The sequence below is a fragment of the Aethina tumida genome, chromosome 3 (assembly GCF_024364675.1).
Source record: "Aethina tumida isolate Nest 87 chromosome 3, icAetTumi1.1, whole genome shotgun sequence".
NCBI lineage: Eukaryota > Metazoa > Arthropoda > Insecta > Coleoptera > Nitidulidae > Aethina > Aethina tumida.
In genome coordinates this window covers 17,810,659-17,825,767 of record NC_065437.1, presented here as the reverse complement: position 1 = coordinate 17,825,767, position 15,109 = coordinate 17,810,659, and the positions used below count along the sequence as shown (strand labels likewise).

The 15,109-nt window shown below is 28.9% G+C and overlaps 3 protein-coding genes and 1 non-coding gene across 4 annotated transcripts; 2 read left to right on the top strand and 2 right to left on the bottom strand.

The window, feature by feature from the left end:
* Positions 1 to 74: 74 nt before the first annotated feature.
* Positions 75 to 1,415, bottom strand: LOC126264944 (protein disulfide-isomerase A6 homolog). Its single transcript, XM_049964746.1, has 2 exons — positions 1,029 to 1,415; positions 75 to 969 (listed from the first exon to the last, which is right to left on the bottom strand). The coding sequence occupies exons 1-2, from the start codon at positions 1,396 to 1,398 to the stop codon at positions 167 to 169; spliced, it is 1,173 nt and encodes a 390-aa protein (XP_049820703.1). The 5' UTR covers positions 1,399 to 1,415; the 3' UTR covers positions 75 to 166.
* Positions 1,416 to 2,189: 774 nt separating this feature from the next.
* On the top strand, positions 2,190 to 5,744 carry LOC109598754 (protein inturned). Its single transcript, XM_020014678.2, has 9 exons — positions 2,190 to 2,422; positions 2,478 to 2,724; positions 2,778 to 3,827; positions 3,915 to 4,193; positions 4,244 to 4,522; positions 4,577 to 4,777; positions 4,831 to 5,100; positions 5,222 to 5,361; positions 5,415 to 5,744. The coding sequence occupies exons 1-9, from the start codon at positions 2,304 to 2,306 to the stop codon at positions 5,524 to 5,526; spliced, it is 2,697 nt and encodes an 898-aa protein (XP_019870237.2). The 5' UTR covers positions 2,190 to 2,303; the 3' UTR covers positions 5,527 to 5,744.
* A 293-nt stretch (positions 5,745 to 6,037) lies between these two features.
* Positions 6,038 to 8,875, bottom strand: LOC109598747 (epoxide hydrolase 4-like). Its single transcript, XM_020014668.2, has 3 exons — positions 8,854 to 8,875; positions 8,592 to 8,805; positions 6,038 to 7,189 (listed from the first exon to the last, which is right to left on the bottom strand). Exons 2-3 carry the CDS (start codon positions 8,802 to 8,804, stop codon positions 6,185 to 6,187), a joined length of 1,218 nt encoding a protein of 405 aa, XP_019870227.1. The 5' UTR covers position 8,805; positions 8,854 to 8,875; the 3' UTR covers positions 6,038 to 6,184.
* Positions 8,876 to 9,550: 675 nt separating this feature from the next.
* On the top strand, positions 9,551 to 9,632 carry Trnal-aag (transfer RNA leucine (anticodon AAG)). Its single transcript has one exon. It is a non-coding gene; the product is annotated as a tRNA-Leu (tRNA).
* The last annotated feature ends 5,477 nt before the right edge of the window (positions 9,633 to 15,109 follow it).

Sequence of the window (15,109 nt, the reverse complement as noted above, 5' to 3'; positions counted from 1 at the left end):
ATTCTAAATAAAATGATTTTATTTGTTCATTATTTTTATTAGTAAATTAATATGTAAGAATATATTAAAAAAAATCTCTATCATATGTGTAAATAATTTAACATTATTTACATCATCATTAATTTTTTAACAAAACGCTAAACAATATATAAAATTATTAAATATATTAAAATTCGCTTTCATCGTGATTATCCGGATGTTCTATCACCGGCGTATCCGAGTCTTTCCAATTCCACGGCTGTACATTTCTAATATACGGAATAGAATCGGCTTTTGGTACATAAACAGGCTCTTTACCTCCATACACTTTAATCAAAAAAGCCATGATTGTTTTTTCCGAAAAATTTCCATTAAACTCGGCGCAAGTTCGCAGTAACCAATTTACTGCAAACAATTTGGGATACTTATGGGCTGTGGGTCCTTGCAAAGCTTGCTCTAAATAGATCTGATCACCTTCCACACTCCATAGATACCCCCAAAATTTGGACTTTAAATTTATGGCGGCATTTTTTAAAATATTAAGGTACTTTATACGACACATGGTTGGACATTGATTAATCTTAGGCAAAATTGTGATTATGCATAGTACTACGTTGTGGCAGGTATTAATTAAAATGCCTTCGTTTGTGATTTCCACAATGTCAGGATTTGATATGTTAAACATTATATTCGACGTCCACTGTATTATACTTTTGTAATCATATGAACCATCATATTCCACACCAAGAAATCTGATGTCCGCATCCGGAGGAAAATATCTTATGGATGGGAAATTTCTTTCCAAAATTCTCTTTTTTAAGTAACGATTCTCAGCTAGGTTTACTTGACCGAATTTTACTTTTCCTTGTAATTCTGCAGCAGCTTTCGTCCAATGGGGCCGTAATTCTTCACAGTCGTGACAGTCGGGAATGTAAAATTGAATCATCCAATGAAAATTTGAATTGTAGACATTCTCTTTTACATTGTAGTCTGGTGAATATGTAAAACCAAATCAATTTGTCTCTAGAGTCACAAGTAAATTTACTCACCCGTAATATTAATAACATCAAATCCATTTTGAGAATTTGTGTTATACAGAACTGTAGTTGTTTTACTAGCTATAAAATCCAATAAATCGGTGGCTGTATTGTTGCCCTTAAATAGTAGTGATTCCAAAGATTCCGCAGGAAATAAATAAACGGTGGGATAATTGACAACATTGTAAATTTTTGCCAAATTCTTTTCATCATCACAGTCCACCGTACCAAATTTGAGAGAATTTTCTAATTGTTTTGCAGTCAACTCGAATTCAGGCATAAATGTTAAACATTCGGGACTCCATGTCACACAAAATAAGATCAACCAAGTATTACGACTATTATAAATAAACTCAACAAAATACCTTTCATTTAATGGCATAATGTTAGGTGTTTGACTCAAAGTCTTTTGGATAAAGATTAAATATAGAAATATTAATAAAAACTTCATATTAAATCGTAACAGACAAATCTCAAAAAAACTTGACAAGAAATGATATTGACATTTTAAAACATAAAAATCCAGCATTTTTGTGTTTGTTATCTTATATTTTTAAACAACAATGTTTTTAATTGTATTTAATAATATAATATTTACAGCCCCCTTTGGGTACGACTCTGATTACTAGCTCAGTATGGAAAATAATTAGATACGTTAATAATATATTGGAAGGTTTTACAAGGATACCTTGAAAATAAAAATTAGCCTATAGAAGTTGTCGTGTGACATTAATCTAAAACATAATACTCTGTAATAACAGACATATAAAAATAGAGAAAAATACAAATATAATTAGAAAAAACAAGTAACTTAGAGTGCTTTGTTTTAAGTGGTTAATTTACAATTGGCAAATATACAGAGACTGTAAATTATGGTCCATAATAATTATGGGACGTAATAGACTTCTTTGATTTTTCATGGATTTTAGGTTTATGTATAACTTTTTAGATTTTCCAATGCCAGGGGCTCCTTTTTTTTCTTAATAAAACCTAACTGGAAATGATTTTATCTTAAACTTGTTCTTTTCAAAAGACAGGTAGATATTTTTGGAGGTTAAATCAATAATGGAAGTAGTACCTAGAGGTAGTACCTGTAGTATTTTAGTGTAAATGTAATATGGGCTGCCTATTTATTATAGAGATGTGTCTACAAAAGGATACCAAAGGCTACTACAAGCCCAAGTTACAGTTACCTTTGGCGTCTTACAGTCTCTAACTGTATATTTTTCTAGGTTATGTGTTTTGTTTATGTTTGTTGATAATTTCTTATTCAAATGACCGTAAATAATGGAATCGCAGAAACTTCTACCTGCCCAACCACCTCAAAACAACATAACTGAAAGCTCAGAAGAGGAATGGAGTGATGGATCAAGTTACAGCTCTTACTATTCTGATTCAGATGAAAGGTGTGTGAACTATTCTTGCAAAACAAGATTTGTTATTCAGTTATTTCATTTTCAGTACTATCCCAGATTGGGAACCCTATGTAGATGATTACTCTGGAGAACTTTTGTACATAGAATGTCATCCATTTGTGACACAAAACAAGGATAATCAAAAAACAAAAGAGCCAGCAGAACCATTCTCAAAGACTCAACTTAGAAGAAGCACAAGAGGTAAATTTCTCAGGTTAATAAGACGCAGAGAAAGCAAGCGTCGTAGTAAAAAGTTTGTGAAAACTCAGGACAACAATGACAACACATCAAAGGTTTGTCTTACTGTTTAAATTTTTGCTTTGTTTAAGTTTTATTGATGCTTCAGGTTAAATTTCAAGATTTTCAAGAAGGTGAAGAAAAAGAAGTTATGTTGGAAATTGACGTTGAAAATAGACACAATTTAAGCAGTGATGTTTCTTTGGCAGAATCTTTGCTAGGGTTAAATGTCAGCACATTGTCAGATGGCAATAGAGTTATGATTGCGGGATTTTCTATAGACAGCAAAGCAAAACATGAAAGGAACATAAAAATTGGAGATTGGTTGAAGAGTATAAATAATATTGATGTAAATGTACAAAACTTGGATGACATTTTACAAAAGTTTATCAATAGAAGAGAAGTCTTATTGAAATTGCAAAGAGTAGCAGGTATTGATGTCACAAAAGATCCACCAATTAACGAACTAAATAATGAGTCTAACTTTGTAAGAGAATTGTTAAATTCCAAAGGTGATGATGAACAATTATTGACGCAGACTTTATGCAAACATCCTGTTGGAATTGTATATATAAATACTGAGAAACTCAGTGAAAGTAATAGTGACTATGAAGATATTATTTATTGCTATCCTAGACCATTACAGAAAAACATTTTGTGTGGTGCTAGAGGTATGTTCATTACTTTAAATCATCTACTTTCTGATATAACAAAAACAGAAGCAAAATCCTCATCATTGATGTACAAACAAAAGTTAGCTCACGTCGTCTACTCTCAATTTGGCAATAATTTATTACTATTCATGTTGCCAGATAATCGCGCTTCAGCAAAAGAAATTATTCACATCAATAAAGAATTAATTAGATTGCTAGAATTTTCTTATGAATCTCTGGATATCTGTTTCAACAATGAGTTAAAATTGACACAAGTTGATCACTTTTTCTCGCGATTTTTTGCCAGAATATTAAGTAGTGGTCTGTGGGCAACAGCGCAACAATTTGTAGAATTACAGAGTCTGTCTGTTAAGTCGGTACAAATCAGTCCGAATCAATTCGAGGATGTAATGTCAGTGGCCCCTTTCTTAAATTTGCCAGACGAGGCCAAAATGCAAATCGACGATGCACTCACGGAATTGGAAGCTAGTGATTATAGAGACTGGGTATGAAATATTTTTTTAATAAATAATTTAATTTCCTTTTAAGATTACAGTTTCAAATTGATTTTTAATTATATATTTGTTTAATAGAATGAAGAGCCTTTAGATTGCCAACGACTTTTCACCATTCTGGGCAGCTCTCTTTATCATTCTGGATATTTATTGGCTTCTCATTTCACCCATGAGGATCTAATTGACGTGCACTCCTTCTGTAGACAGCAGGGTCTGTTACATTTATCCAGAACTGAACCTGTTAAATCGTTGGTATTGTGGAAAGAGGTATATCCACACTCATGTAATGGGAGTTCAAATGAAAAACCGAAAATACCTGAAGGCCGTCGTTATCTGTTAGTTGTGGGTAGTGCCAAAGTAAGTTTTTATTAATTGTTTTTTCTTTAATATATTTTTTGATTTTATAGAATTTATTAGCAGTGATCATGGAGGCAGGTGGATGCACCGAACCTCCAGAAGAAAATATGGGTCCCGATGCGTTTTACGTAGAGGAGGCTCAAGCAACATTGGCCCACATACAGGAGCTGGGATTACCTGAATTAGTGGATCGATTAATTTCTATGAATCCAGGACAACAAATTAGTTTACCTTTGCCTATTGTCAATAAACGCAAAAGTGATTTCAATATTTCGTTGAGATCAAACGCCAGTTTTCACAAAGACTCTAATTCCCCCAAGAAAAATGAGGCTAGTTATATGTAATTTGTTTGTAATTTGTGATAAAATCGATTAATATTACAGGTGACGTCTATTTTGAAACGTCGAAGTTCAGATCAGAATTTTGTAATGCAATACAATTCAAGCAATTCTCTACAGGATGACTGTTATTCTGAAGGTTCTGGCAGTCAGGAGGGTTACAGCGAAATCAGCGACGAAAGTGGGAGACGAAGACGTTACAAATATGATTCCAACGATGAAGAATCTGACAACGATGATTTCGCGGTAAGAATTTCGCTCGATTAAAAAGAAAATAATATTTAATTTTTATTTATTAGGATGGAAGTCAGATGAGCAATAGCAGTTTTGATATATCTGAAATAAGACAATCTCTGTTATCTGAAACTGAAGACTATCGACCGTTAAGACTGACGGCGGGAGAGGAGAACGTTCTTTATTACTTTGTTCAGCTGGATACAACACAAGGAATTATATTGAGTCCACCTGAAAGTAGAATTCAGTCACAGACATCAGTTGCCATGCTTAATAATTTCAAGAGATGTTGCCAGAAGATTCATGCCCTTTTTCAAAATACTCTCAGATTTAAGGTAACGATGTATTTAGTACACTGGTAACTCAATAAAATACACAGAAAAAATAGTTTTTATTGAATTTACTAAAAGGATTAAATTATTTTATTGATAGATTAATTTGAATACATTTTTTCAGAACATGCCGGTTCAAGAAATGGCAAAATCTGTAATCAATAAAAGTTTAATTGCCATAAAAGAACATGGAATTGTATTTGAATGTCCGTACTTAGACGATAAAGACTCGAAGAAGAACAAAATCGTTTACTGGGTAGTTGGGTAGGTGATTGTATTAGGAAAAGCATACCAGTATTATTCAAATGAACTTTTAGGAGATTATTTTATATGCCGCATCCGAAAGAAATTTACGTTTGTTACCAGGATAGCATCCCCCAAAATTTGGTTGAACTTGCCTTCAAAATGAATATTGGTGTTATTACTTAAATTTGCAACAAGGAGGTATACATGAAATGTGATAAGTTTTTTACAAAAATTAAGACAAAGTATTGGAAATTCCATAATCAAAAAGAACTAAAAAATGTACTGACAAAATATCACTACTGTAATATTAATTTTAAATGAAATATATATATTTTTTTAATCTTATTTATATAATATGTATTTATGTATATATTTTATAATAAAAATTTTAATACCGTTTACGTGACTATCTTTCTAGTGAAAATGATAACAGTTAAAATGTACATGCTATTAAAGATTAAAGAATAAATTAAATTAATCAATCCTTCAGATCTAATTATATATTATTTTGTTTTTTTTTGTAAATGTTTGTGATTTATATCATGTATTAACTTTAACAAATTTTGTTTTGACTCATTTTATCACTAGATATTCTATAAATAATCACCTTGAAATGTTTATAGTATGTAAGTGTTGTCCATCCTTTTGTTTACATCTCTTTTGCAATAGGTTAAATAAAATTGCAACGAGCACATTGAGATAATGAATGATATTTTACTAATATCATAATTATACATATACTTTCTAACAAAAATACATTACATTTAATAATATAAATTTTATATAAAATTAGTTGCCCTAAATTATTTGAGACTCGTACTAAAATTATAATAAATACATTTTACAAAAACTTAAAATTATCAGTCAGTTCATCTTCATTGTTACTATTGCTTAAGCCCAAATTAAAATTGGGAAAATTCACTACACCATTAGTTTTCTTTTGCACACTATCTAGAACAGAATTTCCGTAAGTCTGAATATTACTAACCGCACCGAACATTCTTTCCATTAGTTTTTTAGATGGTGATCTTTCCACTGTTTTACTTACACTTTTCCGCCTCAGATATTTTAATAACACCTTATTAAACATTTCTGGATTCTCTTGATGGGGAAAGTGACCAGCCCCATCAATTATTTTCATGTAAAACTTTTCACAATAGTCCGTAGACTTGACCACATCCTCGAGTCGTAAATATTTGTCCTTATTTCCTGTTATCAGCACAACTGACAAATTGATTTGATCACAATTATCACAAATTTTTGTAAATGGCAGATTTCTGTAGTAATTTATAGGCCCCGTCCAGTCTTCTTTTCTTGAGAAGGCGTACTTGTAGGCCTCCAAGTAAACATCTTTGCTAGGCAAATGGTTATGATAATCCGATATCATTTTCACGTCTTCTTTTAACGCATCGATCTCCGGGAGGTAAGGTAGTTGTACGAAATTCATCCATTGATACTGGAAAGTCGAGTACAAGCTTTTCCAATAGACATTGGGATGAGGGCAGGATACAGCAAAGAATTTTTCCACCATTTCTGGATGTTGATGCACAAAGTACCACCCTATCAGTGCACCCAAATCATGTCCGATGATAACACAGCTGGAAACTCCTAGAGCAGAAATGAGTTGCTTCAGTTCTTCAAGGATTGTTTCGACCTTGTAGAGCTTTTTCGATTCTGGTTTATCCGAGTCACCAAAGCCTTTAAGATCTAGCGCCACGACCCGGAAATCTTGGGATAATATAGGAATTTGATGTCTCCAGCTCAGCCAACAGTCTGGAAAACCATGAAGGAGTAAGACTAGAGGCTCATCCTTTTGTCCTGATTCTACATAATGCAGTTTCACACCCTGTGGAAAATATGTAATTTAATATAATTAAATGTATGCACAATATTCAAAAATTTATTCGTCCAATTATATGAGAAACTTTAGACCACTGTTGAATATTATTATTATTATTATTATTATTATTATTATTGCTGAATATTAGGTTGTTATATTAATATTATGATTTATATATTTATATTAGAGATATATGTAACAACAAAATTAATCAAATTTTCGATTTAAAAACTGTTCTTTTTTATTATGGCCTTTGATCATTTACTCTGACATCATGATTTAAAACAATTATCCAAGTTTAAAGTTTCCTACATACGTCAATAAAGTATTCCAGTAATTTTATCATTAAAAGAATATTTACCATCGAATTTATATCAGCAAATTTCGATTGTTTTCTTTAAAATATATTTATAGAAGTATACATGAAGTTGTTCACTAATTATTGATAATAATTTTTATCGTTATAACATTATAATGTACATTAAATTAAATAAAAAGGCACAACATTATTGAATGGTTCACCCATGTTTTATGATGAAATAAAATTTACCAAATATTCTCATGCGTTTTGCATGCAATAAAATAATCAATTGCAAGTGTGATCATGTCATTAATCACACTTTGAGAAACGGTTGACACCGATTAAATTGTGAATTCAAAATACTCGGTCGTGTTTTTGATTAGTGACGTCCATAGTGTCTTTAATGATCAAAACATTAGTATCTAAAATTAATGACCTTCATTATTTGTAATAGCTTTTTAACTACAGTGTGATACTATTATTTATTATTATTGCATTTATTTAAAACAAAAATTTTAATTTTTGTACCAAATTCACTCAATTATTCAGCCAAAAATATTAAAACCGGTACTGAATTAAATTATTTTGAATTATGGCGTGATAACAGAGGGACTTAATATTAAATGAATACCACAAAATATAATACACATTTTTCACATTACTAATATAAATTAAATAAAGATCTCTCAATGTTATACATTTTAATAATACCTATTCAAATTGAAATTATACAAATTGAAGTGGTGAATTATATATAATATATTAATAAGAGTAATTTTTATATTATACATATAAAATCAAAATGCTTAATTAAAATTATATTATTGCGATTGAAACAAATGTTCCAATTCATTCCTTCTATTGTGAATAATTATTGACTTGAAATTATACATAAGTAAAATAAATTAAAGATAAAGAAAACGTGTTTTATTAATGAGCATAATAAATATTTTGAATTAAATCAAAAACTAATTAATTCTGTTTAGACTCGCTGATCAAATCTCGCACACATTTTTAAATTATTGTCTATGTTATTTGAATTTAACAAATTTAACATCATTTACGTCATAAAGGTTAATCTTTAACTCGCTAAACACTCAAACCTACCTTTAATTTGACATACTTGTGTTGACCTAGATTTGAGTCCAACAAGCAGTTTGGCGGGTTGTCCCTTAGCTGCAGCTTAAAAAACCCATTTGGGTCCCAGATCCATTTTATGAAACGTTTAAAGAAAACCCAACCGCCGAATATTAATGAAAGAAGATGGATACGAAAATTGTCCCAGTACGAAATTGATACGATGCAAATATCGCGACCCATTCTACAAAAAACATACGAGTCACAAGCACCTATCTCGTGAGAACACTACTTGACGAGTTGCGTTACGATATGTGTGTGCTAGGGAAAGCGTCCGATAGTAATGACATCAAAGGACAAAGGTCATTAACGTGATAGTGCAGACTCTGGGTCATTTTCTTGACGTTATCAGTGTATCGGTGTTGTCTGGGCACCTTGGGTGATTCATTAGGGCTGCGTTAGTTTCAATTTGTTTCGTTACAGGATAATTTGTTTTCCAAATTTATATTACATATGAACCTTGGTATTACCGTTTGTACCCGATAAACTGGAATTGTAAGATAAGACAAATGAGTAATTCGATAATATACAATATATTGACTTTTATTTTTATCACTTAATCTGTCTGATGTTTTATTAAAAAATGTAGTCCTTGTACTCTTATATATATATAATAATTTTTTAGTATACGCTAAACTATATTTAATGTTAATGAGGAAACTTATTTTATTTATAATTTAAGAATATTATTACATACAATATTTTAAAAAATAGGATGCTACAAAATAAACATCTGAATTATGAACAGGTTTATACAAAATCAAACTGTACTGTTATTTTAGTTACATTTTGTTGAACTTATTTAATTATTTGTGTATATATATATATATTATTTTAATAATTTGATTAATTTTTAAAATATACATATTTTATTTTGTAATCATTATATAAACACAATAACATTGTAAATAAATGTAACAACTCACACAGGTAGCGTGGCCGAGCGGTCTAAGGCGCTGGTTTAAGGCACCAGTCTCTTCGGAGGCGTGGGTTCGAATCCCACCGCTGCCAAAACTTTTTAAACCTTTTGATATTTAAAAATTAAAAAATTACTTATAATAATTAATTAAGACAATTACTAGCGTCTTTATCAAATTGCATGACACTGTATATTATCATGGAGAAATGAGGCGTCCAAAGCAACAAAACAACAACCTATGTTTTAAAATATAGTGATAAATTTTACTTAATTACGATATGTATACGCATTATTTTATATTAATGTTAAATTTTATCAAGTTGCAATAAAAATAATACAAGATTAGCATATGGTAAGAGTAAGATGTGTGTTTGTTAATTTATTTTTATGTACAGTGGTGGTCTTTATTAAAGCAACTTTTTAAAATGTTAAATATTTTAGTCAGAACTCTTTTAAAAAATAATATTAATTTACTATTATTATTTTTTAAATTATTATAAAAACTTTTATATTCTTATTAGCCACTTTAATTTTGAAAGACATTTTTAAATATGTGTTAATTTAAACATTAGTAATTTATATAATATCATTTTTGATTTATAATTTTCATAAATCCCTATGGCATAGACTCGATCATTTTCCGAATATACGACAAGTTTATATTTCTTAAAGCTTCTTGAATTGTTGTGATGTATACATTTAAATTTATCAAATTTGTTTATAAACCTGATCCCACATGTCTTCTATAGGGTTGATTGGGATGAGTAAGAAAAATATCGATGTTTTGACATTAATCAATCCGTCATAATTTTGAATTTGTGTTTGGATACTTTTAATTTCTTCAGCATATAAAACAAATTGTGTAATATACACAAACCACCATCTTACATTATAGATAAACACATTATTTGTGTAGTTTTGTCCCTGTAGGATGTTTATAATAAGCATCATTTTTTTCTTTAAATCAAATTTAAAATGGTTGTGTGGTCTAGTGAATGTGATCTTAAGAAGTCAAAATTGTAATTTCAGCAAAGCCCATTTCCTTCAGGCTGGTTTGGTTTCAGTTACTGATAAAATTGACCTGTTTTTTTTTGATATTCGAATTAGGCGGTAACAGATTTTCTTTCAACGTTTTCACAAGTTCTATTTTCTCATTTCTTCAATTTTTCTTCATTTATATATAAATTTACTCTTCGAATTTCTTCAAAGAGAAAATTTAATTAATGTCATTAATAAAATATCTTTTACTTCTTTCATTACAAATTCGACTGCTGAATTTGAATAATTTTAAATATTTAATTAATAATATTGAAATAAAATAATCTAAAAAAAATGTTTTAGAAATACAAATGAGTATAAAATTATACAAATGAGTACTTTCAGAGTACAGGATTTGAAAAGAGTACGGTTTGCGAAAAAAGAGTGCAAAACTCAGTAAATGAGTATAGTTGGACACTTTACTTAACGGTAACGCTGAATTATTATTTTTCTTACAGCTTCACACGATTAAAGATCCAGTAAATATAATAAGTAAAATACCACTAGTAAAATAAACGATTTAAATTCACAGAAAGCAATGATAGACAATAAAGTAAGTTACATTAATTTTGTCTATTGGAAAATACAAGTATAGTTCATATTTCAAAGTTACACTCTTAAATAACTACAATATCACTGATTTTTTTATTTGGATTGAAAGACGACACAGCCACACTATTATATATAAATATTTATAATGTATCTAACATATAACTATTCAAAGTCTTTGAACACTTGTATACTTGTATAAAATAATTTAAATATTTTATTACATTTGCATAATGCAAATTGTAATTGTCACAAACCTTTTAGGATAAATTTCCTTTCTAACACTATTATACAAACTTACCCCATAATTCTAAAGAACCGATACATATCGTGTCAAATATCAAAATCGACCAACCTCGTCTTTGTATACCAATCTTGTCACCATTCTAGGCAAATTAACGATACCACAGAAAATATTGAATTACAACACGACAACAATACCTGAGGCCAAACCACAATAGAAAAATTCGTAATTGTAAATCAGAAACTTTGCTTCCTGTAAAAGCTTTCTGTTATTGTTGTCCGAAACGAGATATCAATCTAGACAGATGATATTAATATAATAAACAGCTGAAACTTCCTTTTGTACGCGATTCTACGTGTTAATTTTCTAGTATCTGATAAGGCATCCTATTTAAATGGGTGCGAGCATTTTTCATTTGTATGGATGGAAATGTTGTGCGAAATGTATGTTTAGTTATGTAAATATGGAACAGAGTGGTTGGTCCATAGATTAGATCAGATGCGTCTGAAAAAATGATATATCTCATTGTATGCAAAATTATAAAAAATTACAAAATAATTTTGATAAGGTAAAGGTTCAGGCTTTAACAATTTTGTTATTTTGCCTTATACAAAAAATAATCAACATATAGTTACAAATGTATGAATTTTATATTTTTGAATAATTTTCACAAGATTTTGATATAAGGAATTACTAGTAAAAATTAAAAATTTTTAGAAACAAAATTATATTTTTAAAAGAACATGTGAAATATATTATTTTTATATAGTGCTTTTTTTCTTATTTTTTATAATTTCATTAAATGTAAATTATTTGGATCGTAGAACAAAAATATTAAAAATTGGTTGTAAAATTTAAATCCAAATTTAAATATTACAGAAATTATATTTACATTTCTTAATTTCTTTTGATTATTTTTTTGTTTATTTTCGTTGACAATGGAATCTTCCTTATTTACAATTTATTTTTCTTCCTCCATTCTTAGAAGTCTATTGGTCCCGATGATTGAATAACGAATAAAGGCAGACACAAAAGAAAACTTTATTCAGTTAATACGATTAACACACCCTGAAGTATTGCCTAAACACTTGGCCCGAGTATAATTTTAAAATTTTGCGAATTCCAGATGGAATTCAAATTAGATTCGAATTACGTAGCGACGAATAAAAGAGTAATGCAATGTTGGTGACATTGAATGCTAATTAAAAAAATTCAATTTTTATGTTCCCGACGGACCATGTTTTACAAAACTGATTCAAATGAGGCAAATCCAGTGGCGTAGATCATTTTGAATGTATTTGAAATATTAATGAATTTTTTATTAAATTTCATTTGTTTTAGTTTTTTTAAGCTTAAAATTTACAAAATATATAACACCAATAAACTCTTAAAAAACAATTCTAAATTTTAAAATGTATCAATTGGAAGAATATAAACATATTATGTACATATTAGTATATTTATTATTATTATCGAGTGTATTTAACATTACTCAAATTATTATTATAATTTCAAACAGTTCAATATGGATCAATTAATATAATAACTTGTTAAATATTTGTCTTATTTAAATCACGATGTAAATCCGGATGATATTAGATGCATGTCGAAGTGTCTGATCTACGCCAATGGTGTTCCAGGTCTCAGTCCCAGAAGCACCATTAAATCGAAATAAAAATCTCCAGCAGAATAATCTGGCTTAGAATAGGGGGAGAGAACACAGAGAACGTCCCCCCAGTGCTTTTCGCACCCGTGCAACAATACGTCGCCGTTCGTCGTTCTGATTGGCCGAATCCGTCATGGCGTCGGAAACAATGGAACAAAACAAGACTCTCGCAAATTAGAAACACTTTTTGTGTTGCGGGATACAACAGTCGGCTGCCGGGAGCGTCCTGTATCGTAATGGTATATCCTTACGGAAATTACATTTGCATAATGACGCCATGCTAATGGCTTTTGCGTGAGTGAAAGCTGTGCCTGAATAATTGGACATTTCAGCAATTTGTTATTTCGATGCGGCCAAATTTTGAAATCAAAATATTCATTTGCATTATTGGTTTCCATCGGATTTCAATGTTATTTATTGATTTTTTTTAACATTAACGTAATTTGAAAAATATAAGATAATAATTGAAGTAAAATTGTAATAGATGGTGGAAAATATTCTACTACAGTTTAATAAGAACTATTTACCTAAAATTAAATTTCTTTTATTCTATCTTAATAAATATATTTATACATATAAAATAATTATGATATCCACATAAACTCTTTAACATTTGAAACAAAACAATTTTATTTTATTTGTCATCCGTAGTTATTGATATAATAATACCCCGTGTAGCTCACAGATCAGTATTAGTGTTGATATTTTATAATTGAATAAGCTTAATTAAAGAGGAAGTCGTTAATCAAATCGCGATAGCCGACTAATTGCCACTGCATTATTAATTGTACCGCAGACTAAACTCGACAGAATGTCAATTGAAAAATCAAAAACGAAATTGCATCATTCGTATTTTAGCAAAACATCCATTTGTCCATTTCCCTGCGTTGCATCATCAACGAATTGTTTTCTACTCTCGATGCCCGAGGATATTTCCCGATTATTTTCAGTGTGTTTTAAACGTGGAAAAACAGAAACCTGATTGAACCTTTGTTATAATGACGCGTTGGAAATTGTCAGGGAAATCGTGCTACAGAGTTAGGGAGGCATTGTTAGGATAATTGAGTTTTAGTTTTTGATAAGAGGTAATCCTCTACTTTTATAACTCGCCAATTTATTTTCAGTAGCAATTCTTTTTGTATAAACTTAAATTATAGAAGGTCTATCGATAAAATAAAAATTACTAAATAAAACAAATTGGAGTTTGATATAATTAAAAAAATCTAAATTTTTGACATAAAATTCCAAATTCTGAACACAAACAATCTAAAAATAGCAAATCTTTTTATATAAACTTAAATTATAGAACGTCGTTTTATAAAATAAAAATTGAGTTTAATATAAAAAATCCAATATTGCATATTTGTGGTTTAAATGACTGATAAAAGGTGTAAAAATTTTGACAGAAAATCCCAAATATTATTGTAAAAATAAGAAAACTTAAAAATAATAATTCTTTTTATAGAAATTTAAATTATAGAAGTTCGAAGTTGATAAAATAAACATTGCTAAATAAAAAAATAGTTTGACAGAATTTTAAAAAAATCTAAATTACATATTAGTGTCTTAAAAAATATAGAAAAACCTAAAAATATAAAATAAAAAAGTGTTAGAAACCAAAGATAACAACTTTTTATCTATAGAGTATGTTTATTTTTATTATAGTTAATTTATGAAATTTTGAAATTAAAATATAAATATAATTAATATATCTTTCACAAATAAATACAAAAAAATTTCCAACTGTATCTCATTAATCGTATTAAAATTTTAAATGTTTATGTCAATTAAAAATATATTATTTTAATACAAAGATTAATTTTTTTAACAACAATTTAATCAAGAATTATTAATTTTTTCTTCTGATTTTAATAATTCAATGAATAATGAAATTTATAAATTATAGAAGGTAAATAAAACAAAATTAGAGTTTGGAAGAATTAAAGAAAAATCTGAATTTTTGATAGAAAATTTCAAATTGTTAACACAAAAAACCTAAAAATAGCAAATCTTTTTCTATAAACTTAAATTGTAGAACGTCGTTTGATAAAATAAAAATTACTACAAAAATT

Bases quoted from the DNA above. Each gene is read 5' to 3' on its own strand.
- LOC109598747 (XM_020014668.2), bottom strand. From the start codon at position 8,804: ATGGGTCGCGATATTTGCATCGTATCAATTTCGTACTGGGACAATTTT. The intron at 7,190-8,591 runs GTAGGTTTGAGT...TATTTTCCACAG, and splicing joins ACAAGTATGTCAAATTAAAG to GGTGTGAAACTGCATTATGT.
- LOC109598754 (XM_020014678.2), top strand. From the start codon at position 2,304: ATGGAATCGCAGAAACTTCTACCTGCCCAACCACCTCAAAACAACATA. The intron at 2,725-2,777 runs GTTTGTCTTACT...TTGATGCTTCAG, and splicing joins ACAATGACAACACATCAAAG to GTTAAATTTCAAGATTTTCA. The intron at 3,828-3,914 runs GTATGAAATATT...TTTGTTTAATAG, and splicing joins CTAGTGATTATAGAGACTGG to AATGAAGAGCCTTTAGATTG.
- LOC126264944 (XM_049964746.1), bottom strand. From the start codon at position 1,398: ATGCCATTAAATGAAAGGTATTTTGTTGAGTTTATTTATAATAGTCGT. The intron at 970-1,028 runs GTGAGTAAATTT...CATATTCACCAG, and splicing joins TGATGTTATTAATATTACGG to ACTACAATGTAAAAGAGAAT.